Source organism: Chelon labrosus (genome assembly GCF_963514085.1).
Source record: "Chelon labrosus genome assembly, chromosome: 10".
NCBI lineage: Eukaryota > Metazoa > Chordata > Actinopteri > Mugiliformes > Mugilidae > Chelon > Chelon labrosus.
In genome coordinates this window covers 13,566,546-13,593,792 of record NC_140360.1, presented here as the reverse complement: position 1 = coordinate 13,593,792, position 27,247 = coordinate 13,566,546, and the positions used below count along the sequence as shown (strand labels likewise).

At 41.6% G+C, this 27,247-nt stretch overlaps 2 protein-coding genes across 3 annotated transcripts; both read right to left on the bottom strand.

Moving 5' to 3' along the window:
- Positions 1-494: 494 nt before the first annotated feature.
- On the bottom strand, positions 495-2,982 carry phlda3 (pleckstrin homology-like domain, family A, member 3). Its single transcript, XM_084554183.1, has 2 exons — positions 2,035-2,982; positions 495-1,094 (listed from the first exon to the last, which is right to left on the bottom strand). The coding sequence occupies exon 1, from the start codon at positions 2,462-2,464 to the stop codon at positions 2,045-2,047; it is 420 nt and encodes a 139-aa protein (XP_084410309.1). The 5' UTR covers positions 2,465-2,982; the 3' UTR covers positions 495-1,094; positions 2,035-2,044.
- Positions 2,983-3,558: 576 nt separating this feature from the next.
- csrp1a (cysteine and glycine-rich protein 1a) lies at positions 3,559-10,490 on the bottom strand. Of its 2 annotated transcripts, XM_084554182.1 has the most exons (6): positions 10,259-10,490; positions 7,412-7,524; positions 6,373-6,541; positions 6,152-6,281; positions 5,961-6,057; positions 3,564-4,238 (listed from the first exon to the last, which is right to left on the bottom strand). In XM_084554182.1, exons 2-6 carry the CDS (start codon positions 7,518-7,520, stop codon positions 4,162-4,164), a joined length of 582 nt encoding a protein of 193 aa, XP_084410308.1. In that variant the 5' UTR covers positions 7,521-7,524; positions 10,259-10,490; the 3' UTR covers positions 3,564-4,161. The 2 variants fall into 2 exon arrangements, with proteins under 2 accessions (XP_084410307.1, XP_084410308.1); XM_084554181.1 differs by lacking the exons at positions 7,412-7,524; positions 10,259-10,490 and having other exon boundaries at positions 3,559-4,238; positions 6,373-7,379.
- Between the last annotated feature and the right edge of the window lie 16,757 nt (positions 10,491-27,247).

The window sequence follows — 27,247 nt, the reverse complement described above, 5'->3', positions numbered from 1 at the left end:
ACACAAACACACTGCAAATATTCTGACGCACAAAACATTCTTAAGCGAACAATATATGCTATTTCTTGCTTACGAGAGTCTGCTGATGCTCACTAGGCCTTGCTGAGTTTCATGCTGGGTGTGCGCACACACTCCGGTAGGTGAATTTGCGTGGGTGGATGTTTGTGTGTACATGCCTCAGGCTCAGTGCGCTTCTCATTAGTCCTCCACGCAACTCAGAACAAAAGGTGTCCTGACTTTGGTGTACACGCAATAGCAGGAGAGCAATGCCATTGTGTGTGTGTGTGGGTGTGTGTGTGTGTGTGTGTGCCTGAGGCATGTGTGTTTTCCAGAGGCTGTAACAGCAGAATTACAACACATCCAGGAACAGATGATCTTAGCAATTAATGGTGTGAACCTAAAATAAATTGCAGCCTACTGTGTAGAGCTAACTGACTTTATACGTATGTGCCGGTGTAGAAGACAGAAGTATTATTCATAAACAGAAACTCGTGTGACATGTACCTGCACATCAGGATTACAAAAATGTATTATTACTTTTTTTTTTTTTTTTTACAGTTGTAATACTGTACACAGAATACAATGTGCAATGTCTATGAACAATATACTTCATGTTTAGAAAGCCATGCAGATCTGGTTAGTCTGTAACAAAAAACTAAAGCAAGACTGAGAAAAAGAATCCTGGTTCAGCTTGGTTTAAAAAAAAAAAGAAAAATAAATGTTGTAAAATGACGTCCAAAATAGAAATATTTGACACATCAAGGCACCAAGGGTAAACAGAGTCCCAGCTCCACCGTTTCCTTATGTCAGAGTCTCCATATTGACCTCAAGCAATGGGGTCATGACAGATAAAACACTTTTATCCATGGTTACAGTATATCAGATTCTTCTACATTGTATTGAATTAAGTTCATGAGGAAAGACAAGAAGAGCGTGACATTTGTTCTCCGTCCTTTGACCCACTGGTGGCTTTTCTCTACATCCCATCGTGCCGTGCGCCAGAGAAGCCGAGCCAGTGGATCTCGTCATGTCTGCCCCTTTTTTTTTTTTTTTTTTTTTGCTTTTGATTGGTTCGCTCCCAGGAAGCAAGAGGGCTGAAAAAACAAGAGAAGATTTTTTTAATATTGAGTTGTTCATTTATATATATTCAACTATGAGGCAGCTGATGGTGCATCTGTAGTGACTTATATTACACTGTTACCACGGCTACTAAGTTAATTTGGGCACTACTGCAGCTCTCTTAAGGAAGCGTCACTGTGGATTCCTGGACTGTGAGCTCATAGTTCATACTTACACGCTCAGTTCATGAACATTTGAGATTGCGCTGACCAGTTTCAGCAAATAACTCTGTCAGCGTAAGATGCCGCTGATTGTGCTCCACGTTAAAAAATAAGAAAAGATGCAGAGAGGCCTTTAGTTCTTGTCACCCCAAATGTCCAACGGTCTTCATGTCAATTGAATACATAGGAGAGCGTGTGCTCGAGCGTGTGTGTTTAAAAATATTTGCCTGCCTGGCGAGGGAGGGGCAGGCAGATGTTATTTTGGAGGCTCACATTGCATCGTAATTATGTCTTTAAGTGAGAGTGGTTTGTGACCTCAGAAGAGGTAAAGGCAGATGACCATAGCAAGGAAACACTGATATGACTCTGACTTAGTGGAACATCTAAACACTGAAGTGGTACTTGTAAATAACCTTCAGTGTGAGTTTAGCTTGAGAGCTTCTCAGCCATGTACCTCCTCATCTTGTTGTTTTCATTCCACCTCTGTACCAGCTTGTTCCAGTAATTGGGACCCTTTCAACCACATGTAGGGAGGTTAACTGTTAAATCAGCTGTTTCAGTTTAGATAATCATTAGACTGCAGGGAAGACAGGGCTTTATGAGGTCTGGAGGTCTTAAGCTGACTTGGGATTTCACTGTCAGTCCCAATGACACAAGTAAAAGTGTACCAATGATCAAGTACTGGAGGGTGTGATAGCACACTGCCCCACACCCAAAATACTTCTTATTTCATATCAACTACTGATAGATTTACCATGGCCAAGTCAGAGTTCCTCGTCCTCCCCGGTGCTGCCTAAGTGGGATGTGGACAGGTGCCGCTTCCTCCCGGTCTGCACCGCCTGCCGATTCTTGTAGCGCACCAGTGCCAACGCGATCTCCGCGTTCCACGCCGTGCCCTCCTGCGGACACCGAAAGTCGATCTCTTTTCCCGTAGACATGACCACGGTGAAGTACACGAGCCCGCGCTTGTACTCCACGCAGTCCACCGTGGCCATGCGCTCGAAGAGGAGCTCCTTGGCTTTGGAGCTCCACGCCGAACCCGGAGCATCGCCGCCGCCTTTGCAGTTGAACAAGCGCAGCCCTTCCTCGGTGAGCACGCATCGCTTCTTCTTCCACAGCTGGAGAAGCCCGCTGCTGCGCTTCTCCAGCAGCCCGTCCCTCATCACTTTGGCCGGGGCAGACATGACCACGCTGAGCCAAAATACTTCGGAGACTCAACTTAAGATAAGTTAGTCTTCAGCAGCGGTGCGCCTCAGGATAGAGCCATTAAATACGCATCTTGTGTGATACTACTCCAGAAGGTCTCCCACAGGATAACATATCATTGCATTAATAATAATACGAAAACTATACAACACACACTCGCACCTCTCCACAGATATCATATCATGCTGCCATAAAGTACAGTCCGTGCGCAATGACAACACGCCGTGGAGGTTGGTAGGCTGGTCTGCCTGGATATGTTTGAACATGCCCGGCTCCTCTATGGACCTTTTCCCGGTTCAGTAGCACCCCGCCTCCTCCCCGGTGACGACAAGAGCATATCGGAGCTGTTGAAACTCCGCGCGTGTGTGTGGGTGGGTGGATGTGCTTGTGCGTGCATTTGTGTGTGTGTGAAAGAGAGAGCGAGAGAGAGAGAGAGAGAGAAAGAGAGAGAGAGAATCCATAATACACGTAGACTGCTGTCTTTTACAGCACTGTGTTTAGGTGCCTGTATAATTACAGGTAGGTGGGTTTAGGTGTAGCTCCTCCCACTTAGGTAGCAGTGCACCTGTTATGAAAAAAAGAAAAAGAATACCCTGTCTTACTAACGTACCAGAAGAAACTAATAATAAGACAACTTCCAAATGACAATAACTATTTATGAAAGCTTTGAATGTGAGTGGGAGGAGGAATGCTACAATAAGTTTGTGAGCGAGAAACTAAGTACAAGAAAGAAATATTTTTCTTGAACAGATAGACAGAAGACTAGTGAGTCAGTGTGGCTATTAATCAATAGCTTCTAGAAATTATTAAGTGTATTTGAACAGAAGGGCTTGGTGCAAGTATTTCCAGTTCTGAAATATGAATTTATGCATTTAAAGTGCATGACAGCTTTTAGGCATGCAGCAGTCATAACTAAGGGTCATTTGAAGTCACAGTTTCGTTTTTATGTACTACATATCCTGGGTTCATCCTGACAGATGAGCTTTGAGGGTGGAGCGAAGCTGTACTTCCCCCAAATCTTACAAGATATCACATGTCCTTATCTCAATCGGTCACATCAGTGTGCAGTGTGTCACTGCGATGCTATGAGTGGAATGGATGCAATGCACATGTGCCATTTCATGAAACTTAAATACAGAACCTCGGCCGCTAAGCTGCTTCACTTCCCTATCCCTTTCCTTAGAGAGAGGGAGAGTGAGAGTTTCACTTACAGTTTGGGAGCAGTGGAGAAAAACAAACAAACACTGAAATCATTATCTTTCAAGTTGATTTATTATTATTACCATGCTGTTTGAAAAGCATCACATAAATGGTAAGGAATTACTGAGTTACATAAACTGTTGCTTATCTTGTGAGAGTGAGACTGCCTTTTCTTGAAGACAAGCAACCTCACAATTAGCAGATAAAATTAGTTTAGTGCATATGCTAATAATCAATGCAGCTTTAAATACATAATATTGCAGTATTAAGTGTGGTGTACGTATCAGTATTGGCTGTAACCCTATAGGTAACCGCCTCCGGCCTATAGGATTAGGATGTTGGTGGCATTACAGTTTATAATAGCAGCTTTCTATCAAGCATGTGTCTGAAGCACTGACTGTGTAAGGGTGTGTGTCGGTGTAGCAGCTTGCAGCAGCCTGCCCTCTGCAGGAAGGAGGCAGTAGTAGTGCAGTCTCTATTGCGTGTGCGCCAATGCTCCTGCTCCCAATCCATACCCAAATCCCTTGGGACCGAAGTTTTTGCCGTAACAGCCTGTTGGAAACAAAGGTAATGTCATAAAGATCCACATCATATATATATTTCACATAACCCTAGCTGGTGTCTACATTTTTGTCTAAGCTTAGGTTAAATTTTATTTGAAAACAGTCATTGTGCAAGCTTTGTGCCAGAGTTTGGGCAAGTAATGCTGTGTGACCGATTCACCGAGCTGCATGCAGGTACTGCTGAGGTCACAAATAAAGCTAATGGTTTTATTCTCAACTAATTTGAGTTTTGCGTATGGCTAAATTAAAATGGCTTGTACCACACAAACTAGTTTCCAGTAGTGACTGGGTCAATTATTACTGAATATTACACCCATTAACTACCTGGTGCACGCACCCCTTGTTGTGTAGCATACTGCACTTCACTAACATGCTAATGTTCGCTTGCTAGGCTAATACATAGCTAGCTAGACTAATGCGTAGCTAGCTGGTATCTTCAACATATATGACCTGAAACTTGATAAACTTGTTGTGTAATAATTATGGAAATGTTTTACGTAACACAATTTGGAATACACACATTTTGACATAAATGAAACAAAGTAACATCTGCATTTACAGAGAGTGATAATCATCTTTTGAGGAAGTTAAGCTAACTTGTGACATTTCCCTGACTTATGTCTCCTAGCAACCGATTGCATTACGCTGCACTTTACGAATGTCGCTTTTACGTCACGTAGAAGAAATGTGTTCTATGTTTATGACTATTATGACACTGTAAGCGTCTGTGAGCTCATTAAAACAACTTTTTTGTTACTACTTTTATATGTATATTTATTTTTTTAGGGTTTGGAAAACCATGTAAAATGCACAGCCAATGGTTGCAGTACAATTTTGTTTCATTTGAAAATCATGAAAATCCAAAAATCCATTTTTTCTGGCATACTCTTAAGCTTTAAGGAAGGAGATTTTGAGTGGTTTGAGATGTTCCTTTTCTGACAGTTTCTTTTGTTCACTTGAAAATCTAGCTTTGTGTAAGTGTGCCCTCTGCTGTTTCATTGTGTGAATTACACCTAGACTCATTTCATTTTGTTGGCAAGATACTGGAAATATTTATGACCGGCGTTGCATCTGGTCATGTACCCCAGTTATCCAAGTGGTGAAGTTTTGCATTTGTAGTGGAAGAAGGTGTGTTAGTACTTTATTAACTGTATCTTATGTCATATCTTTTTCAGACAAATGCAGCTTGGGACTAAATGGATGAACTCGAGTCATCTTGTCTGGCATCACCCGTTTGGACCAACACTGAAAACAGGTCTGACACAAGAGTACTGTTGGGCTGCTCTGCAATGAATCTACTATAGGACAAACAGAAGCGTACAATACGGTATCTTAGTGACCACGGCTTATTCAGTAATTTAATATGTTAAGTCTTGTTTTGATTTATTTATTTAGGTATTTATTTTGGAAAGGACAACTAAAAAAAGCTCTTATTGCTAATGAACAGACCTAAATATAGTATATAACAATTAGTATATTTGTTTAATTTATTTAGTTAAGCAGTTTAGTGGAAGTACATGGAACCGTAGTTTGAGACCTGCGTCTTGTGTTAATTGTTATCATAAGACATTAATCTTGGATAGCAGTCTGTTGTGTCACTGTCAAATCTGTTTTGGGGACCTGTTTATTATCACATTCAGGTTTTCTGTGTGTATGCATAGCCGTGTGCTACTTGTTTGGATTCGTTCTTGTGCAGACAGAGGAGTTTTACCTTTGCAGTAGATTTCTCCATCCTTGTCGGCTAGTGTGGTTGACTCAAGGCTTTTCCCACATGTGGCACAGGTGAAACATCCAGACTTATGCCATGCCTGTAAATAAATCGGATCACTTTTAAAATGGTCGTGTTTTTGCATGCATGCACGTATGTGTGAATGTGAGCTGGGACTGCCTTTTTTTTCTTACATTCCCAGCTCCAATCACTTTCTCGGCAGCGTACACAGCCTTTCCACAGCGGGGGCACTTGTCTGAACCTCCAAACTTCTGAGCCAGCTTAGATGGGTTTGGGTTGGTGGTAGGACGATGAGGAGCAGCTCTGATGGGAAAGATGGCAAAAAAATGTGAACAAACAGCCTAAAAAAGACATCAAAAAAATGTGTGTGTGTGTGTGTTTGTGTGTCTCTCACTCTTCATGTGCGATACCCAGCGATTCTCCTTTATCCATGCTGAGTGTCCCTGCTCCCTGGCCGTAACCGTAGCCTTTTGGTCCGTACTTCTTGCCGTAGCATGCCTTGCAGTAGACTTCATCCATATGAACAGCCACAGTTGTGCTGTCCAAATTCTTCCCACACACCACTGCACAGACAGACACAATCACATGCACACACACCCACCCACACACACGCACATACAGTTCAAAATGTACGTTATTTGTTTTCATGTCTGTGCGCATGCTGTTAAGCACATTCATATGCTTAAATTTGTTCCTAGCTGTTTCCTTTTATGGCCTAGTTCTGTTGATGAAGCATGTTCTCATCTAAATTCCATCACAGGAATGTTCGATTACAACACAAATAACTCCACTCAGAACTCTGTGAACCCACATCGTTATCAGGACGAGGGAGACGGAGGGCTTACTCCAACACATTTGCAGTTTTGTTAAATTATATGAATTTATTTGAGTTTTATAGATGCAGTAGAATTTTGAAGTTCACAGAAAATGCATGTATATATTTTCAGAGACAGAAAAAGATATTTTACAAAATACATTTAAGTCAGAGGCATTTTTAGGAGTTCAGTGTCCTGGTCAGCAACTTAAAACAAATCAAATGGGTTAAAGCTATTTACATTAAACTGGGTAACAGTCTGTGACATTGTATTCTCATTTGTCTTATCTCTGCAGCTCATGTGAACAGATTCCTTCTGGACAGGTAGAGAGGAGAAAGAGATGCTTGGTCTAAGCCTCAGTGTCTACTGTGTTGGAAAAATACTCAGTGGACCCAGATGGTGTTTATTCATGCTTCTACTGTAAGTATAGCAGCCGATACCTAACAGCACACATTCCTTGCATGTTACGTTTTCTCCATCTACGCTCTTGTCCTTCAGCAGTCTATATTAGGTTAGTGTTACATGTGACCGCAATGACAAGTGACAAGTGACAAGTGACAAGTGTCTGCAGTTCAACGGTTTTCACTCAGACAGGAAAACGGCAAATGATTAACTCACTGCACAGGAAGCAGGACCTGTGGAAGCTCCGCCCGTCACACAGTACTTCTTCTGCGAAGTATACTGTCTTGGAACAACGGCCACACTTGTTTCCTCCTCCCAGCGGCATCCTTCTGTAATTCATGCAATGTCAAAAACATATGCACACAGATGAGTCTGCAGTGTAAAGATTATGGCACTTTAACAAAGAGAAATCTGTCTAACCCAGTTAGGCAGTGGTGAGATGGTAGGAAATAGTGAACAACTTGGAAAGAGACTAAAAGAACATCAAAGATTTATATATATATATATATATATATATATATATATGTATGTAAATGTGGGTGTGTTTTTCAATGGATACAATTTAAATGTTGTTTTCTTGAACTGGTTTAAGTGTCTTTGATTGATGTGGGGAACCAGGCCATAAATAGAAAAGCAGATGCAGCACTGGACTAATAAATTCAAATGAGTAAAAATGAAAGTGGTAAGAAATGTTTTTAAACATCCACATTTGGTCTTCTGTAATTCTAACTTTGTAGCCAGACCCAGAGCCTGTAATTTCACTACTGCCAGTTCTCTGTGGCCTCTGTACAAAAAAGAAAAAAAGAAACCACAAGCCAGCAGTAGTACCATTTAAGAAGAATTACTTTTTTGTTATAAAGCTGGAAACGAACGTTGCCCTCACTGGAAAACCGGACGGAGCCAGTGTGGAAATAATGTGAAAATGTGACTTTCTGAGGAGATTTCAAGTTGTTAGGACTTGGAGGATGCTGGCGCCTTGCCTGTTTCTAACCAGTATGGTCCCTAGAGCGACCCTCCCTGTCCATTCTTGCGTATCCACTTCCACATTCCTGACTGTATAAACCCTCCCTCCTCCTTGCCCATGACTCACACTGTCTCCTGTCTGCCTATCTCACTCTGCATCACTCCTCCAGACTGTCCCGCTTACTCCAAGTTGTATGTCTGTTTTTTTTTTTTTTTTTTTTTAATAAGGCATGAGATATGTCCAATATGAAGCTGCAACTGCACCAAGTTTAGCAACTGTTTTTTTTAGTGGTTTGAACAGAGAATGAAAGTGTTAGGTCATTTCCTATCACCCTTGGACACGTTTCCTGTTTTTTAAAACAAGTCAGAAAATACTGTAAAGGATCCTGTAACTAACCAAGTCACTGCTTGAACTCTAAATACAACACCCTCAAATTCAATATGACTTGTTGACTGCTTGTAACAGAATAATACTTAATGTGAATATGAGTTCATTTTATGATGATAAATCATGGGTGTGGTTTTCTCTGTACCTTTTCATGATTGTAAGCTCTGTTTTTTGGGATATACAGTAGGTGAATATTCATTCAGTATATACAGAACATATTAATGTTGCATATACATTATGTGCATTACCGAAATGCATGCTAATATAAGAGTCTTTCCTTAAAACAGCATCACATTCAACTGCATAATCATTTCGGTAGATGTAGTTTAGATTGTATTAAACACAAAAGTGTTTCTGTTATTTAGCCTGCAGCACAACAAAAATCAATACTACAGCTAACCACAGCCTCCAGAATGAAAACACAGTTGAATCAACAGCTCTCTCAGTTATTTTAAACTAATGCTAAATACCATAACCTTCAAGAAGGCTATTATATCAAAATGCATTTGTTATCATTACTGTACCTAATGAGCTGGTGAGTTTTTTTTATTTAACAATACAATTAAAGCTTTACATATAATTTAGTCAGGATTTTAAGTATTATCCTTCATTTTAACTTTAGCTTTATGTTGAGTTTCACATGCACCAATGTAGTGAAATGATATGTCAGGTTCATGGAAACAAGATGCGAAACCCGGAGGAAGGAGAAAGGCCTCACAACCACAAAGACACCCAGAGGTATTTGTGGGATTCTGTCATGTAAAGGATTTTTTTTGTGTATTTTACAAGCTTGGAAGCATGGCTGAAATCCAGTGAAAGCAGGCATGGCAGGAATGTTTTTGCACCAGACGGTGATAGAAAAATAGCATGTCAGAGCTTTCTAGCAGCCCAGTTAGGAAAAATATGACTTGAAGTCTCAAATAACTTTCCAACTCGCTTTCTGATTCATGTCATTTTACATCAGGTTTGGAAGCCATGGTGAAGCGAGGAGCAGAGGAAGAAGTTAAAAGTGTAAGGGTGTCATGACGTGAAAAAATGTCTCCGGCTCCAGGACTGAGTTTGCAAATCACAAGGTGAGGAAAAAGCAGGAAGAATATGATTGATATTGTTGTCAATATTTGTAGAGCTAAGTGGCCTCATATGACAGGTCATCTCAGGACTGACGATTGACAGCTGTCAGTCAGACCATAGAGGGAGCTACATAGAGAACGCTGTTCTCACTTGACAGTTGAAAGGGGTGTTGGAGACATTACTATGATTTTAAATTGGGTCACTTAAATGATCTGCAGAGTGGTTTTCTAAGATGCATTCTGGCACATCTTGATATTGATGGCTCTGCGAGTTTAGACATGTGGGCACAGTTATGTAGGAATGCTTAAATAAATCACTGGAGGAGAAGTAAGCAGCGTAAAGTCCTTCGAATCAGGAAGTCTGTTAATGAAATAGACGGGGCGGCATGTGACATTGTATGATTTGGGCTGAATTTCAGTAGGAGCTGCTTTCTATTGTTTATTATTTTACTCTTGATTGGCATTCCACGTTATGAAATTATGCAGCTGCTCAGTGATACCTGTTTGCTTCCTTCAGCACAACAGGAAATGAATGCATATTGTTTTTTTCCCCGCTATGCATCAGCAGAAAAGGAAATAAGATAAAACTTTTTTTAAAAAAGAGGAAGCCTCAGCAGTCTGTAACATATTAACATTACTTACCTGCAGTTATTTGGTGCTGTTGGTCAGTGATGATGGGCACTTGGAGTATGACTCTGAGCAGCGTTAAGGCAGCCCCAGGGTGTGTTCAGGAAACAAGCTGTCCAAGGTTAGACGGAGTAAGTAGGCTTTTAGGCTGCAAGAGACAAGTAGGTCCTCTCTCAGACCTGAAGTGTTACTTTTGAGCGTCGTTCCAGTGACACAATACCCACGAACTGTGTTGGTATGTGGATCTCTGCTGTGTTCCAGAGATCCTGAAAGGGAAGGAGGAGCTTCTGACACTGAGAGAGAGAGAGAGAGAGAGAGAGAGAGAGAAAGAGAGAGAGAGAGAGAGGTGGAAAGAAGGAGGAACTTAGATTTTACATTTGCACAGTTGTTATGCATTATACCTGAATGAATATAGGTACAAAAAGTGAAAAAACAGGCACTATATGCTTTTGTATTCAAAATTTTGCTCTTTGCCTTCAGCCCATACTTTACAACTGTGCATAAATACCATGCATGAAAGTGTAGGCACCATGAAGGCCACACCTTCATGCTATCAGTGTAATTTAGAGGATAGCAGCCACCACTACAAAGCTTTGTGAACTGTGTGAACACATTGTTTAAACAGTTTAGTTCTCTGAATTTTATCATATCCAAACACAAGATTACTTTTATGCCTCCGTGCCGGAGCCTCAGCTGTGGCCGGAAGCTTGATGTTGCATTTGTTTGTTCATCCGTCTCTCCAGCCACGATATCTCAGGAACGCCTTAAAGCAGGGGTGACAAACTCATTTTAGCTCTGGGGCCACAAACAGCCCAATTTGATCTCAAGCAGACCGGACCGGTGACTTAACAGCATAATAACCTATAAGTAACGACAACTCCAGATTTATTCCATTTGTTTTAGTAAAAAGAAGTACAAGTAAATTAGGATAATGTTTACATTTAAGAAAATATAATAAGTGCAATTTGGGCACATTACTGTCTGCTGTTTACTGAAACAGTGGACAAAATTGCAGTCTACTATGTAATTTTCGCACTTTGGAAGTTCATGCTGCGGGCGGGTGGGCCAAAACCAGCCTTTAAGGCCCCCTGCCTTAAAGGAATCATCTATGATGGTCAAAGGTCACACTTTGACTCACTGTTGTCCTCAACTCAGTCATTCTTATGCTGATTATGACTAAATCTTCCTCAAATTTCTAATAACATAAAAGGATGAAGTCGTTATTAATCCAAAATGTCAAAGGTCAACTTCCTTGTGACTTCATAAGGTTCTGCAAAAACAAGACTTAGCTACATACAGACAGTGTTGTACATGAACGTGTTCATATTTTTGTGAACTGTGAACTGAACGCATCATTTTTCCAACTGTGAGTGCAGACGTGAGTTTTCCTCAATCTGGAGGCTGTCAGCTGTCAGCCGACGTGCGATTTACGGCGTACAGCATGGCTGGTGCAGCTGAAAGAGAAGTCGCCTCCAGCACTGCAGAATCAGCTGATCCACACGAACAGCTGAGTTATTTCCTTGTGTATACAGTCAATGGTTATTCAAAAAAGCAGTACAGATCCTGGCAGGAAAAATATGACAGGCTGGGGATGGATGGGGAGGTCAGTCAGAGATTCTGTTGAACAAAAATAGCTTGAATCTGCTCATTTAAAAAAAAAAAAAAAACGGAAAAAATTAACGTGAACTGTTCATTTTGGAGTCTGTGAAGCTCAGAATGTGCACTCGTTCACTTTTATCTGTGTGAACTGAACTTTGAACTAGTTCTTCTTTAGTGTGAGCTTGCACAACACTGCATCCAGTATATTATAGTAGGTCTATATGGAAGCAATATACAACTTGACTGGTTGGTTTAGGCATACAGCTGAAGGACGGTAATTGTAGTGTTCCTTGGATCACTAAAACAAACCTCTGGTCTCTATCCAGATTTCATTAAGCAGCAGTAGAGTAGGTGCAAGTGAGCGTGTACAACCGAGAGCATCAAGAATGACCCTCAAATTATTTTTTGCTGGTTTCAGATTTTGTTTGATACTGTTTACCCTTAGAGCCACTAAATCCATCACACAGACAATTATAGAATAATAAATTAAGTGTCATCTGGCCTTGTTTTCCCCTTACCCTGCAAGAAATATGATTCAATCTTCAGGCACTGACTGTTGAAGGTCACTCAACTGGGCTTAATGGATGAGAAGGAATTCATTGACTGGTGGTACTTGCTGTACAGACAGAAAGCAGAGTGGGTGACGAGCATCCAGTTATACGATTATTTACCTCTACTGCCATCATGTGGTATTCGTGAGTGCTGAACCCCAGTAAAAAAAAAGTTAGAAGGCCCCAATACAGTGACTCTTTATTCTGATCTGTATGTACCTCAGCGGTACAAACACATTTAGTTTCCTCATTTGGTCTTTAAAATAGAAAGTTTCCCAATAAGACATCTTCAGAGGTCTTGCTTTATTCCGCCACCAGTCCAAACCTAGAGTCTGTCATGAATTATAGAAGCTAGCAAAAGTTTTCAAGCTATTCATTTACCTTTCATTCATTCACTTTTCATGATTCAAGCCTCCTCTCGGCTTTATTTGAATCAGTGCTTTATTAAAGTCTGTGTCAAGTTTATAGCATGCCACGCTAGCTGGACTGAAAACCATGGATTGCAATTAGAAATGCAAAATGTTAAATGACCAGAAATGTTCAGAGGAAGGCGAGTCATAAAGAATTGTTTATTTTACATATATAACAGTTGCCCACACAAGTTCAGTCTGCAGACGTTTAAAGTGAATATTACTTCAGTCACAGCCAAAACCATAGTGGTGCATTATGCATGCACACAAATCCCGATGAAACGTTTTGAATGCTGTGTAATGCCTTGGCAGCCTCAGCTTCTCAAAACACGTTAGAGCTGTGGGAAATGTGGCCTCTACTATTTCCACCTTCATCTCTGTGACTGGTACCTCCCACCCTATCCAGAACTTTATGAGGTTCTTCAGCTCAGCTGGAGGCGCTGTGTGGGAAGAGCAGCAGTTTAGGCATCACATGTGTTGGACAGACTTTAGAAATAGCACATTAAAAGCACTGATACGTACCGCTCTCAATGAACGTTTTCAAGTAGCCAGACACTCGACAAACGTCCCAGACATCAGACTCCTCCTCTTCTACTGCTTTGTAGCTCTTCTCAAGGATTACAGTTATTGATGAAGGCCATGTAATGCAATCCAAGATCATCTGAAATGACACGCAACTCCCAGTCTATTCAGAATAATCTTTTTATACACAGATCAGGCATAACATTATGACCACCTTCCTAATATTATGTATGTCTCCCTTGTGCCTCCAAATCAGTTGTGACTCATCAGAGAATGGACATGGGCCTTCTGAGTTTGTCCTGTGGTGTTTGGCAACATAATGTTGTTAGTGGGGGTCTTTGGGTCCCGTGGTTTGAGGGGAGGGGCCTCTGTGGATCAGACTTGTTTCGGTGCATCCCACAGATACTTGATCAATTTGGGATCTGGTGAATTTGGAGGCCAGGTCAACACCTTGTGCTGTTTTTCATGTTTTTTGAGTTGTTCCTAAACCGTTTTTGTGTGTGTTCTTGTGTCAGGCTGCATCCTGCTGGGGATGGCTGCTGCCATCAAGGAGTGTCATTGCTATGGGGTGGGGGTGCCTGGTCTGGTCTGGGTGGGTGGTACATGCCTAAGTAAAATCCACACTAATGCCAGGTCCAAAAGTTTCCCACCAGATCACTGAATTGTCACAAGATGGTCAATGTTATTTACTTTGGTCATAATGTTATAGCTGATCGGTTTATGTTGATACTGGGCCAAGGAGAATTCGGACAACACACTATATGGCTTGTCAAATGTATTCTGATAGATGATAGAGACTCTACTGATTTTGATGCTGTCTGCATTTCAAGAATTAAGGTAAAGAATTTTTCTTTACACAAAATGCCCAGTGTTGTTGCATTAGATGTGTGTTGTCTTAGTTTACCTGGGGCGTGACTTGTGCTTCAGACTCCGTGGGAAACAGGATTGGGATTACGTCTCTTCTCTGAATAAGAAGTGGCCACAGTTCTGTCTCTTGTAAGCCTTTTCGGAACTGATTGATTTGTCGCCTTGTCTGCCCAATGACCTGCAACACAACGCACACGACGCACAAAATAACTCTTTTGTTCCGATACACTGGATGTTATTAAAGTTAATGTGGTGAACGTTTATGAGCTGAGCCAGATGTTTGGAGCGTATTCTCTGACCTCAGCAACATTGTAGATTTTTATAAGCAGCTGTTTATTTAAACAATACCAAAATTAGCTTGGCAGATGGATGATCTGGAGATTTGTAGTGTGTGTTAGCTGTCGTGAACATTGTAGAAAGATTTATTCCTGGAGTGGTGCAAAAAGCTGTCTCAAAAGAAATCTAGTTCAGCTTAAATTTAAAGATAAACTTTCTCAAAACTATAAAATATCTAGAGCCCCGTTTGTAGGAACATTTCTATTTGTTGACACAATTTAGATCTACTCTGATTTTGCCTGTAGTGCCAAGCAAACTGACTCTGTGGCTTTCCGCTGCACTCCATTTCCTTTCTAAATGGGCAATTAGTTGTGATTATATATCCCAGAAGAAACATTGGAACGAGCAAGCCCTCATCAAGAGTATCTGAACCAGTGTGTCTCCATAAATATAATGTATGATGAATTAATGTAGGGACTGTCTTCAGCACCAGTGTACAGAAAGTAACAAGAGCTGCAAAGCTGAAGCAGAAGCACTTTTGACATTACTGCATGCAAGAGGAGCTTTTCAGACAGCCATTTCCTGTTGGTGGCATTTGGTGCTGGCAGATTCCACGACAGGCAGAGCTGATGGATGGAGTCGGACTCTTTTAATTCGCCTTCTCCATCAAGCTGATATAAAACATAATGAGAAGCACATTTTATTCACGCGGCATGCATAGAATAAATCCAGCAGATTGCATTTTTATGGGCCTGTGGCATCCAGCGACAGATGGAGCCTTTGGAGGTCAAAAATAAATTTTGTGCTTGACCTCGGTTAAACTCGGGGCTCACCATTTTCACAGCGTCGCGGATGTCGAGGTCAGGGCAGTCCCGTATGGTCACGGGAGTAGTCTCCGGTGAACCTCCAAATAAAACGTGGATTATAGCTGGGCTGAGTCCCGGGAAACTCGGGCCATGATGCAAGAAGGAATGGCCGAGCATTCGGCCTGCTACACTGAACATGTTTATGTTTAACAGTTGTTCTGAAACTGACGGGATGAGGTGACTGGACTCGCCTTCGAAGATTTTGGTGATTGCTGCGCTTCCTGCAACAGTGATAGATAGAGGATAAGGTTAATAGCTAAGAAAAATAATCGCAATTATACCCAGTATCTGTATATGTATAGAATAACAAATGAAGATTTTGATACTACTAATATTTTAGTTCTATTTTAGTTCATTTTTAGGACATGTCTCAAGAAGAAACCGCTAGTTGCTGCTGTTTGTGTATGATGGGACTTAAACTATCAGTCCATCAATCAGTTATCAAGTCAGCGTCATTTATATTTGCTTTTCTGCAGGTAATAGTTTTAATCAATCAGTAGTCGTGTGAATATGTTGTTGACGTGTCTAACCTAAGTTTATATGGAATCCACTTATAAGCTTGAAAATCACCGTTGACATCATGTGACGGTTAACCCCAATTCCTGCAGCATTATCACCTGTGGAGAAACAAACACCTTTACACAGGATGAAGAACCTCTTCCAGCCAGGTTGTGCTTTGTCATTTACTAACAGTTACCCTGAAGTTTGCAGCGAAGTGGCGACGCCCAGCAAACGTTGTCTCGGCTGTAGAATGCGACCAAAGCTCGGTCTTGCTCCTCCTTGTCTTGTCTGACGTCCACACACAGAAACAGACTCCTTGAATCTTTGTGTCTGCGGAGAAGGTCTTGTGAAAAGAGCTGGCTGGCTTGTTTTGGGTCAGACACGGTTCTCCATTGTGGGGTGGCATCTAAAATGTACAGTGAATTATTTGAACTGTGGAGGGACACTAAAGCCAAACAATCTGATTGCAAAGCATGTACTTTACCTGTAGGACTTTCTTCTGTTTCTTCCATTTCTTTAGGTACTGACCTGATCATAATTGACACTCCTGAGTCTAGAGCAGTCTAAGAGAAGAGGAATTTTTAGTAAATTGTGCTTTGGCAATTCAAGAAACATGCCAAATTGCAGGGCTGTTGTTATAGAGGTATGCAGCTTTGCAGCTTTTCTTTTGACCCTTAGGGAAGAGAAGAAATACTTGAGACTTGTCAGCTGATCCTCATCTTTTTAATCTGTTTAGATTTGGACAATTGCTAGAAAATATTGTGCTGTTAAACATTTTTCACTTTGGCATTGTACGCTGTACATATATAAATAGTCCATCATTTCACATTTTTCTTGAATACTGAAAACTACTATTGTTGTGTAACATTATGGGTTATAAACACAGTATAAGACACGTTATTTACAGACTCAAATCGCGGTTAGAAATAAAAACAACATCTACTTCAAAATGTTTTGCAGAAGTGCTCAATCTAAAATATTGACTGCATAAGGAATGAGCTGAGGCTGACTAAAGGAGTGCAATCTTCTCTAAACTTCCTGTAACTCGTTTTGATTGTCTGACTCAATCTAGAAAAAAAGAAGAAACTAAAACATGAATATTTCCACTCAGGTTTAAAATTGAATCTGCTATTAGACCAAGAGAGAAGGAGGTTACAGCTGTGCTTACCTTTGACGACTTGTGACTGTCTCCTCTCTGTCTCTGGTGTTTGCTCTCAGAGCTGTTACAGGGTCCTGGTGGGAATTTCAACTCCAAGTAGTCAAAGCTGGTTTAACTTGTCAGTACAGGTAGTGTAAAAGGAGAAACAGTCCAGCAGCTTTGCCTAAGGCTGCTACTTTTCTTTTAAAGGGCGCATTTTAAAGGTGACAGCAGAGAGGCCCTGTGCAATACTAATGGGTCGCGCACACACACACACACACACACACACACTGGAAGACACAACTTACAGCTTGTTACTTCTTCAAGGTTTCTTCTTTTTTTTACTGCATCAACCAAAATATCAACCAGATGTTAGTCTATGTTTAGTGAAGATGTAATTTATCTGATAACCTGTCAGTCATGATGATCCTTACACAGATGACTGGTGTTTTACACAAAATGTCATGTACTAAATATTCCACTGCCACACAATCCCACACAAATATCCTCTGATTGTAGAAGAGCTGTTTTTGTCACTCCAAACACGGATATACACACCTGCATTTTATGTAATGAGCCTATTTATTAATTAATATGAAATTCCTGTAGGTCTCTGTGCACCCCAAGTGCTTGACAGTGTGTTATATTATTATCGTTAGGAAATACCCACTGTGCGACTATAAGTATGACAATCATGATGACATGATTCTTCGCTTTAGCATCTGTAGATCTAAGTATCTCCTGTCACGGGTCTCCCTTTGTTCGTTCACTGCAGTTCTTCCATCTTAACACCCCGTCAGGTCGAGTGGAGACAGTTTAATGCTTAGGTATATGAAAGGAAGTGTCCCTGTCATTTTGACTGTCAGTGGTGTCGCTTAGCTTAAGCTTAACCTGAAGCCGTAATAATGACTCATTATTGTCTCTATAGTTTTGTTTTTCCGTGAACTACTGAGTTAGTTTTGTTTGATTAGTAGTCAAATCAAACAAAAAGACTGACTTGGTGTCAGGTGTTTTTGCTGTTTTTCATAGTAGGATCTTGGGTTTTTTATTGTTTTGTTTCTACAATGCAGTTTTAATAAGAGAAAATACATATAAGAAAAATCTAAACTGTCGAAAACTGGCAGTAAAAGGCAAAATGTTTCTTTTAATTACAGCACATACATGTATAAATTATTATTACTTGACAATTGTCCTGCCATTTTCATGAGAACCCCACATACAAACCAGGTAGTCCACAATTAAATGAATAGACAAGAAACTGAAGTAAAAACAAAGAGCTGCTCTGTAAATTTCAAATTTCTCAATTGTTAAATTATTTTTAAGGGATCCTTATTGAACATGCTTATCTATGTCATGGGATGTGTCAAGAAAATTAACATTGGCCAGTGTTGTCACAAGATTGTTGAAAAAAAACTAAAAAATTGAGGTTGCTTGCCGATATGATTACAAGTGGATGATATATCCCTGCTGTGTGCAAGTGAAAGTGTTGTAACATGCTATGAGCAGTTAAGTCTTTGTCGTTTACGGACACCTCACCTGTCAGTCTGAAAGCTAAGTTCTTCTTCTTTGGGTTTGTTTGATAGTTTAGATTTTAGCAACTACAAGGATGAAATATATTAAAATATCCCGGGTCATGGAATGACCCTGATGAAGGTCATGAGCCAGAAATACAATAAAATATAGGTGTTTATTTACATTTAGAGTGCAGACAAGTGGTCTGTTGAGACACATGTGGAGACCCACTACAATACCAGATGGGACCGTATTTATTTAGAGCTGCCCACTTGTGATTGGATAACCCGAGAAATGTTTTAATATAAGATGTGAAAAGGACCTTTCATTTGACTGGATTCCTCAAAAAATGGTAGTAAAAGATGAGGCACTCTGACCCCATCTAGTGGTGACACTACTGCAGTCACACCCTGGAGACTAACCTATACATTTTAGATGGAGCACTGTGACAATTACATATATATTTCAGAGCATAGTACTTCATCTGCCTGTAATGTTTTTAGTTTCTCAAGATTTCTCAATTAGTCCTTCTTCTGCTTTTGCGTTTCTGTTCTTGCTTAATTTTACACATCTCAGTGAAGCTGCACATCTGAGGCCCCGTGATCCAGACAGCCAACATGTTAGAGTTGCCCCCCTCCTTTCATCCCTCCATATGCCCCTCAGGGGGACAGTGACACAAGTGTCCCATTGTCAAAACAGCGTCTGTCAGGGTCTGTCTCTCAGGGGGGAGGCCATGCCTTGGGGGACATCAGACGATTAGCTATGACATTAACCCCTCCACCCCCCTTGCCCCTCAACACACACACACACACCCACACACACACACACACACACACTCTCTCATAGCAGACGCATGCACACTCTTACCCATAATCCTCTGTAAAGAGTCACTTCCCGTTTCATGAGACACTGAGACAAAGCAACACATCATGTGTGTGTTTTTTGGTTTTTGTTTTGCTATTGGCTGAATTTGGAGCGTTAATCCTCGGGTTGGGAGCTGAAAAAACAGAGGAGCAAAACCTGGCCTTAATGTGAGTATTTGGAGGTGAGGAATGAAGTGAATGTTATCTACAGCATGAAGGACATGCTGTATGTGGGGAAAAGAAGGAGGGGGGTATATGTACAGTATCCATGTGTCCTGTATGCGTTGGGGGAAGTGCTGTGCTTTCTGTGTTCTAATAGCGTGCATCAATTTGTCATTGTTAGTGGGTCAGTTTGTGTATTAATTAGCATAGTACTGTTTCACTGTCTAGATTTCCCATTATTTATTTATGCATCTCTCCAGCAAAGACTTGCAGACCAAGTCAATGTCTGATCAATATGTGATCAACCAGAGAGCTCTCAGGGCTGCAGGACCAAGACAGCAAAGATCCGCAGGGTGTAATGATAACTCAGCACACGCACAGGATGGGATCATCAGAAATGAAATTGTAATCAATAAGTGGAGCCACGTTTATAGAAGGGATCATTACGACATATTTAAGGGTCTGATCCTGTTGTGGATCGCAGTCCTCATTAAATATGCAGGACTGTCCCCTTGCGTCAGTATCAAACCGTAAGCCAGCACAGCAGAAATATGAGAGGAGAGAAAATACAAAAACATGGAGGGAAAGAGGGAAAGAGACAGAGACACAGAGACGGACATGCAGTAAATGTGGCTGGGAAGAGGACAGCGATGAAAGCAAATCACAAACGCAAGGAAAAATCTGATTAATGTTAGTTTAACTCAAGATAACTAATCAAAATAAAATCGTAAATGATAATGAAATTAGTAAAATCTCACCTTCAGTCATTCTAATGTAAAAATCTCACGTTCCGAGCAGAGAGCTGCACATGATGAGATTTCTACAGCCTGTCCTTTATGAGGATGAACAGACAGTCCCTATACGCTGAGTTCAAGGTCAGATCTGGCATGTACACTGCTAATCTCAATTTGTCTGCACATCTTGGTTTCTCCGGCACTATTAGCCCCCCCGCCAACCCCCAACCCCCTTGTTTCCAGCATCTCTCCTCTTATCTCCCTTATTTCTTATTCAGGCTCCCCTTTTCATTACAAGTGAGGGGCAAATTAGAGTAGTGATGGATGGGCTGGTCCTCCTTCAAGAACACACACTGCTACACACCAGAAATAGACAACAGATGTGGCTGCGATGATGTGAGCGTACACAAGCGGCGCGCACATTTTCATTTGTCCTCAGCAGATCTATCATTAACATAGTGTGTTTTTTTTCATCCTGTCTTCCCTGACCACCAATTAGACCCTGAGAGCCACATGATGTGTTTAGGCTTTTCACATTTGTGGCTGCATCTGCTTAATTACCATGTACTCACACTATAGAGGCAGCCATGTGTAGACGCACACACACACACACACACAAACCACACTCATCCAGCTAATGGACCAGCCTTGTGTTTGCTAGCTGGGGCTTATATTTCACCACTGAGAGGGAGGGACCACAGCCAACAGGTCCATTACCGAGGGGTTGTGATGAGGGGAGGAAAAAGGGAAAGAGAGAGGCGGGGACACGGCTGCAGGCGTACTGCGGCAGCAGCGGAGCGGCATGACGTGATAGAGGAGTGGAGTGACGGACCGAGACACACAAACACACACACATGCTCACAGCTCGGGGGACGGCCAGGCAAAAGTAGACAGAAGCAGGGATTGAGCCAGACACGCTCAGCGGCATACAGATCGGAGGCGAACTCACTTGCTGCTTTGTGGACTGATGTGCGGAGGTGGTGAGTGAAGACTTGCTGTGTTCATTTTAACTGGTTAATGTTTTGCCTCACGCAGTTAATTTGAGTGCTGCGGCTGTTTCCTTGGGCTCTTTTTATTTCTTGCAGATCCTAAGAACAAAAAAAAAAAGATGTCTTTAAGAATGAAAATGTTCATAGTGGTATTGTGTGATGGTAGAGTAAAGAAAGAGGTTAGCAGAAAGACCAGCAGCGCTTAAGTGTGATGAAAAGAGGAGGAGTGGGGGTATTCTATAACCAGGGGTGACATGATCGGCAGTCGGCCCGTGTCAGCATTATGGGGGCTGTATGACTCAGTGCAGCATCAGTGGTGTGTGATATGTGTGAGAAGCGTCAGTTCAGAGTGTTGGATGATGTGGAAAACGGGCAAAATTGTTTGTACACACTTGGTGTTATTTATTTATTGGAAGCTTCTACTCTGTCCTGTTTAGTTTGTGGGTGCATTTACCACCGTACTAGCTTCTATAAAAAGTGCTTGTGGAGCTGACCTGGGTTAGACATGCCGGTAGTGGTAGTGAGTGATTCACATACTTTGTAGAAACACTGCAAGACTCAAGTCTCAACTGGTGACTTCTTGTGGTTGTACCAAACTGCACTGGAACTCTTGTGACACCAGTTTTTGTCATATTTATGTTTTCAGTGGTTATCCTCAGTAAATGCCTTTGACATCAAAAACACAGAGAACTTGTTTCACTCACAGTCTGGAGTTAGAAGGTTTTTAGACTTATATTCTATGTTGTGGCATTTTGGAGGATGACAGGCTATCTGTCACAGTGGGCCAAGTAAGTGGGTCGCTGAGTCACGATAACATAAACAGTCTTTCATTCATTGTTCCAAAAAATATTTGTATGGGTGTGTGGTGGAAGAAATTACTTTTTTTTTTTTTTTTTTTTTTTAAAAGATGAGAACTTTGAAAATGAGTCACCACGGTGCGTCGGCCCCCGATTGGCTGAATCTGACGTTCCTGTTTGTCACAGCTTCCTGTCTCGGTGAATGGTGAGGCGCTGCGGACCAATGGGAGAGCAGCGGTGAGGATGCAACTGTGATCCAGGAAAAAACAGCCCATTGTTCCTGGGACGTCGGAGAAGTGAGACCTCCCTCCCGCCGGCTCGGCCTAACGACACACTGAGGGACTTGTTACTCCATTGACAGGTAAGATAACTCATGTGAGAGTGCAGATGTTGACCATTTCATCATGAGCTGTTTAGGAAATTCAGATTTATTTTTATTCTGTTATGACTTTCCTCTTAGAAAACCGACTTTCAAGGAATTCTCTCTGCACGGTTGAGTTATTTTGCGCCGCTGGGTGCATCTGACATTGCTCTATGATCTATGGCAGCATGTTATTGCTGTTGTTTTGTTTTCTATTATTATAAAGGGAATCACATTCTCTTATTGTAGAGTTTCGAGACTGGGTGACACAAACAAACACAGAGGCACCGCTAATGTCCTTCAGTTAGCAGACAGAGAGGGCTGTGTTACCACCTCATGTATTGATTTTGTGATGAGTCAGAGGGTGTTCATCACAAGGGTAAGCGTGCGTGTCTGAGAGAGAGGGTATACATGTCTCTTTGAGCAGATGTACAGTAACTCAGTTGAACCAGCCTGTCATGGGACAGGGGAGCTTAAACGGTGTAATGTTATTATAGAACTGAAAGCTGGCATCTATGCTGTGACGCATGCTGTCCCTGTCTTTCACAAACCTGTACAAACCTGACACTGCTGTCTTTCATGACGGAAATTAAATATGTTTTAAATCTGCCAATGTAGTTCAGCGTTTGTCTGTGTGGGGGACAAATGATTTGAAAGAATGGAAGTGTGTGGAAGGAAGAAGGTGCCCGCTGTTGCAGTTGCACACAATGTCCTGCAGATGTCAGCACTATCCAGGCAGAGTAACTGAGGGCTCTGGTCAGATGTTGTGATGCATCCACAGGCACAATCAGTGCATTCACTTGTGACAAAACAACTGTGATTTTCAATGTGTTTGCTGCACTATGTTTGTGTCACTGCACAAACATCATGATGCTCTCCAAAACCCTTAAGCTAATCACATTTACCTTCCTTACCTTCCAACTTAAACTGCGTACTAAATAGTACAGTATTTTCTGTGTCTCTTAATGTCACAGAAAACCTAATAAATGTTAAATCATGTAATCAGCCACGAGGCTTGTATCTATATTATCAAATATACAGTGACTAAATGACTTTTCCTTTCATTCGTTGAAAGTTTATTAATTGTTAAACTATAATATAAGATAAGATAGGACTTTATTTATTCACGTGGGGAAATTAAGGTGTTACAGCGGCAGTAAACAACAGTGTAAAATACAGAAAATGGAGTAAGGTAAGACATGAGAAACTATATAACAGTAAATATGTTGAGGTACAAAAAATATTTACATATTGCAACAGGTTCAAGTACCTAACCAACAATACCAACTAATGTTAATTGAGGGTTGAAGTGGTAAGGTGGCAAAATATACATAATGAGAAAATAAACATTATCTTGGTTTTAGCTTTTTAAAAATGCGTTTTTCCTCTGTATTTAAGCTGCAACTTTAATCTCTTTGAATTTTGGGAAAAACAGATATAATGAAGATGTTGCTGATCTCATTCTCTACTTTTTTATTTTGCATTTTTTTGGCATTTTATGGACTAACTTATTGATCTGTTTATCTAAAAAATAACAGATCTTTGCTAAAATTACATTTCTTGTCTTAGGACAAGATGCAGGCCATAAAAAAATGCTTTAACTACATCTAATTAAATAAAAATGTCTTGCATATTTGCGGCAGGTTATTGAATAAGGCTTTTATAGCCACCATTTACCACACTTTCTATATTTCAGCAGAATTCTGTAACCATATCAGTCACATGCAGTTTGACCAACAGCGAACAAGTCATCAAGCCAACAGTGCAACTATTGTAAAAGTACTTACGTAGTAGGATGATACAGAATTAACACATGACATAGAGAACATACCCTACAGATGTTTGCGCTCTGCGCATTAGCTCTAAAATTGATTGAACAGTTTTCCCTTTCTTACTGCAGAAATGGCCTCTTGTTTCTTTTCCCTCTGATTCCTCTCGCTCATTCGCACACACAGACATCACCATCGGCAGCTGAGCCTCTGTATGTTCATGCGTGGCCTGCTGTAGTACCAGTGTGACCCCGGCACATCCCCAGGGACAGGCCAATTACCATACAGATAGACACAGAGTCAGACCGCACCTGTGCTACTGGAAATCCTTGCAGGGCTTGTATCAGACACAGAGAAATTCTGATGCTTATTAGTGTCTGGACCTCCCGAGGGAGAGAAGGAGTGAGAGAGAATGTGATGGAGAGAAATGGTGGTTTATGGGAATGAAGAGGGGGAGGACTTTAGAGAGGGGTATGAGAGAGGAAAGGAGGATGGATGATCACATCTGTCTTTGTTTACCTAATGCTGCATCACTGCTGCTGTGCACGTCTTCAGTAGCATCAGTCAACAGTGATGGAGCTCTTGTCCTGAAACCCCAATATGTCTGAATATTATAGTTTCATGGAAGCAAGGTTCCTTCTTAGGCATATTTTGAGTTTCTGAGCTGAAGCAGTGAGACTTTTTCTCTAGAAAGTTGTGTGTGTGTGTTTGTGTGATCCACGTGACACTGTGTGCAATGCTGCAATTAGATGCACTGTTAAATAATCCAACATTTTATCCTTGTGACTTTGACGGCTTAATTTGAGACATCTCTGCTTTACTAAAGACAGCCTCCCGAGAGGTTTCCTGGCAGCAGAGTTTCTTCTCTTTAAGACAGGGCAAGAAAGCGGGTTAAGCCTTAAATCTGTGAATTTCTAAGAGTGTGTGTAATTATAAAAATAAAATCTGTTTCAAATGTGTCTTTCCAAAGTTGGAAGAGAGCATAAAAAAGGATGTTTACAGTAAATGAATGTGCACACACCTGTTTAAAAATAGTGCTTTCGAAGATAGTACTGTGAAAAATTTTGATTTATCAATTAGCTTCATACAAAAAGCTGCAGGACTCCACGATGTTCTTGTGACTAAAGTTCTTTATAACTCTGTATAGTAAGGGTCATTATCAGGCTGCAGAATGAATTTGGGACCACTTAAGTAATCCTAAATCTAAAATAATCGTAAATTCCTTTTGCGTAATAATGCAACAACAGTTACATTTTACTCTCGTTTATGTCTTATTCAAATGTTTTTTTAAATGCGCTTAACACATTCACAAAAGATTCAGTCTGGAAAACTAAAACTCTTACCCTCACTCTTCCTCATCTCATTAAACACTTTTTGTGTTGTGGTTTGAACTCAACAGACAAACCACTCAGTTAAAAAGCTTGTGCCGACATCTCGTTTACATGTTGAAATTCCAAAGGTAGATTTGACAGAAAGCTGTCATGTGACATTTTGTGAGGGAGAGCGATCCTTTTCGTTCCACTGACGTACACTTGACGTTTTTTTCCTCCTTTTTCTCCCTCCCTCCTTGCCCGCCTCGCTTCTAACCTTACAGCCTGAGGACTTCTTTCCCTCCAGCAGAGCAGCACGAGGCAGTGAAAGTAGTTTACTTAGTTAAGTTTTTTTTTTTTTTTATTGAAATGTAAGCGCGAAGAACCTCAAGCAGACTTTTATAGATCTTGGAACGTTTCAGTCTGTCACTCTCTGCGAGACGCTGAAGAAGGTAGCAAGAACTGTGACTCTCTGGAAACAAATCAGATCAGGTGAGGATGATCAAAATAAATAAGAAAGCAGAGTGATGGGGTATGTGTGATTAGGTGGAGTTGATTAAATGGTGAAAATCATTTATTTGAGAACATAATTATCTGAACGCAGCTGGTAGATGTTACAGTAAGCATGTGTCTCTGTGTGTGTGAAGCTGTTTTTGTGCTTTCAACTCCCAGCGGGCAGATTTGTCCGTGCCTTGCTGAAAATAAGTTTGACTCGTGGTTTACCATGACGCAGCTTGTCATATGTGCTTGATTCACATTGCTAGAACAGCAAATCTTCTCCTGATCAGAGTAGAACTTTAACAGACTGTAATTAAACTCTTAATGTATAACCAAACCATTTTTGGGGAGGGTCTGATGACTAATGGTCTCATACTGTTGGTTTATTATGTCTCTCTCTGTCCGTGTCTCTTCATTAAGGTCAGTATGAGTGCGGGAGTAAATGTGAAGTCAGCCGCCCGTGGGCCACCCTCATCAGGAATCCCTCTTCCTCGCAGCCTGCTTCCCTCCTCTCCAAAAGTAGATCCTCGCCGCCAGGCTGGCGACCTGCCCAAGCCCTCAACACGGACCCCTAAACAGACACCCACGCACTCTCCTTCACTTCGACCAAGAAACTCCTGCATCCCTGGGCCCTCCTCCAGGGACATCCCAAAAGATGCCGACTTGAAAACTCAGCTCTTCCAGCGGACGGGGGCTCTCCCTGTGCCCCAGGTGTCACGTTCTGCCTACAGCAGCCCGCTCACCCAGCGCAGAGTGCTGCCGCCGCACTCCAAAGACACACTGGATTTGGGAAAACCCACCACTGCTCACACCCACTCACAATTTCCACATGATGGCAATTGCAACAGAAGCACCTTCAGCAATAAAAACCAAGCACGTGCAGCCAGCAACCTGCGCCCGTCCCTCCAATTCAGGAGAGCGGACAACTCGAACACTGTGAACACAGCAGATATCATACCAGCAAGAGAGGAAGAGCCGCCAGAAAACCGTCCACCCCAGTCCCCCGTGCTGAATAACGGTAACATCCGACCCACTCTCGCTCAGACAAGATATGAGCACGGCATCAGAAGCCACAGCGGCTCCACCAGCCAATCAGACGAGGAGATGGGAACTCCTGAGGACAGCAGCCCCGCCTCCTCTCCTGGTCCCCTGCCGCTGCCACCTATCACATTCACAATGCCAGTGATCTCCAAGGCGGTAGTTGATGTGCAGGATCACAACCTACACATGGAGGCTACGCCTACAGAGACGCACGTACCCAGAGTCAATATGGCTACTG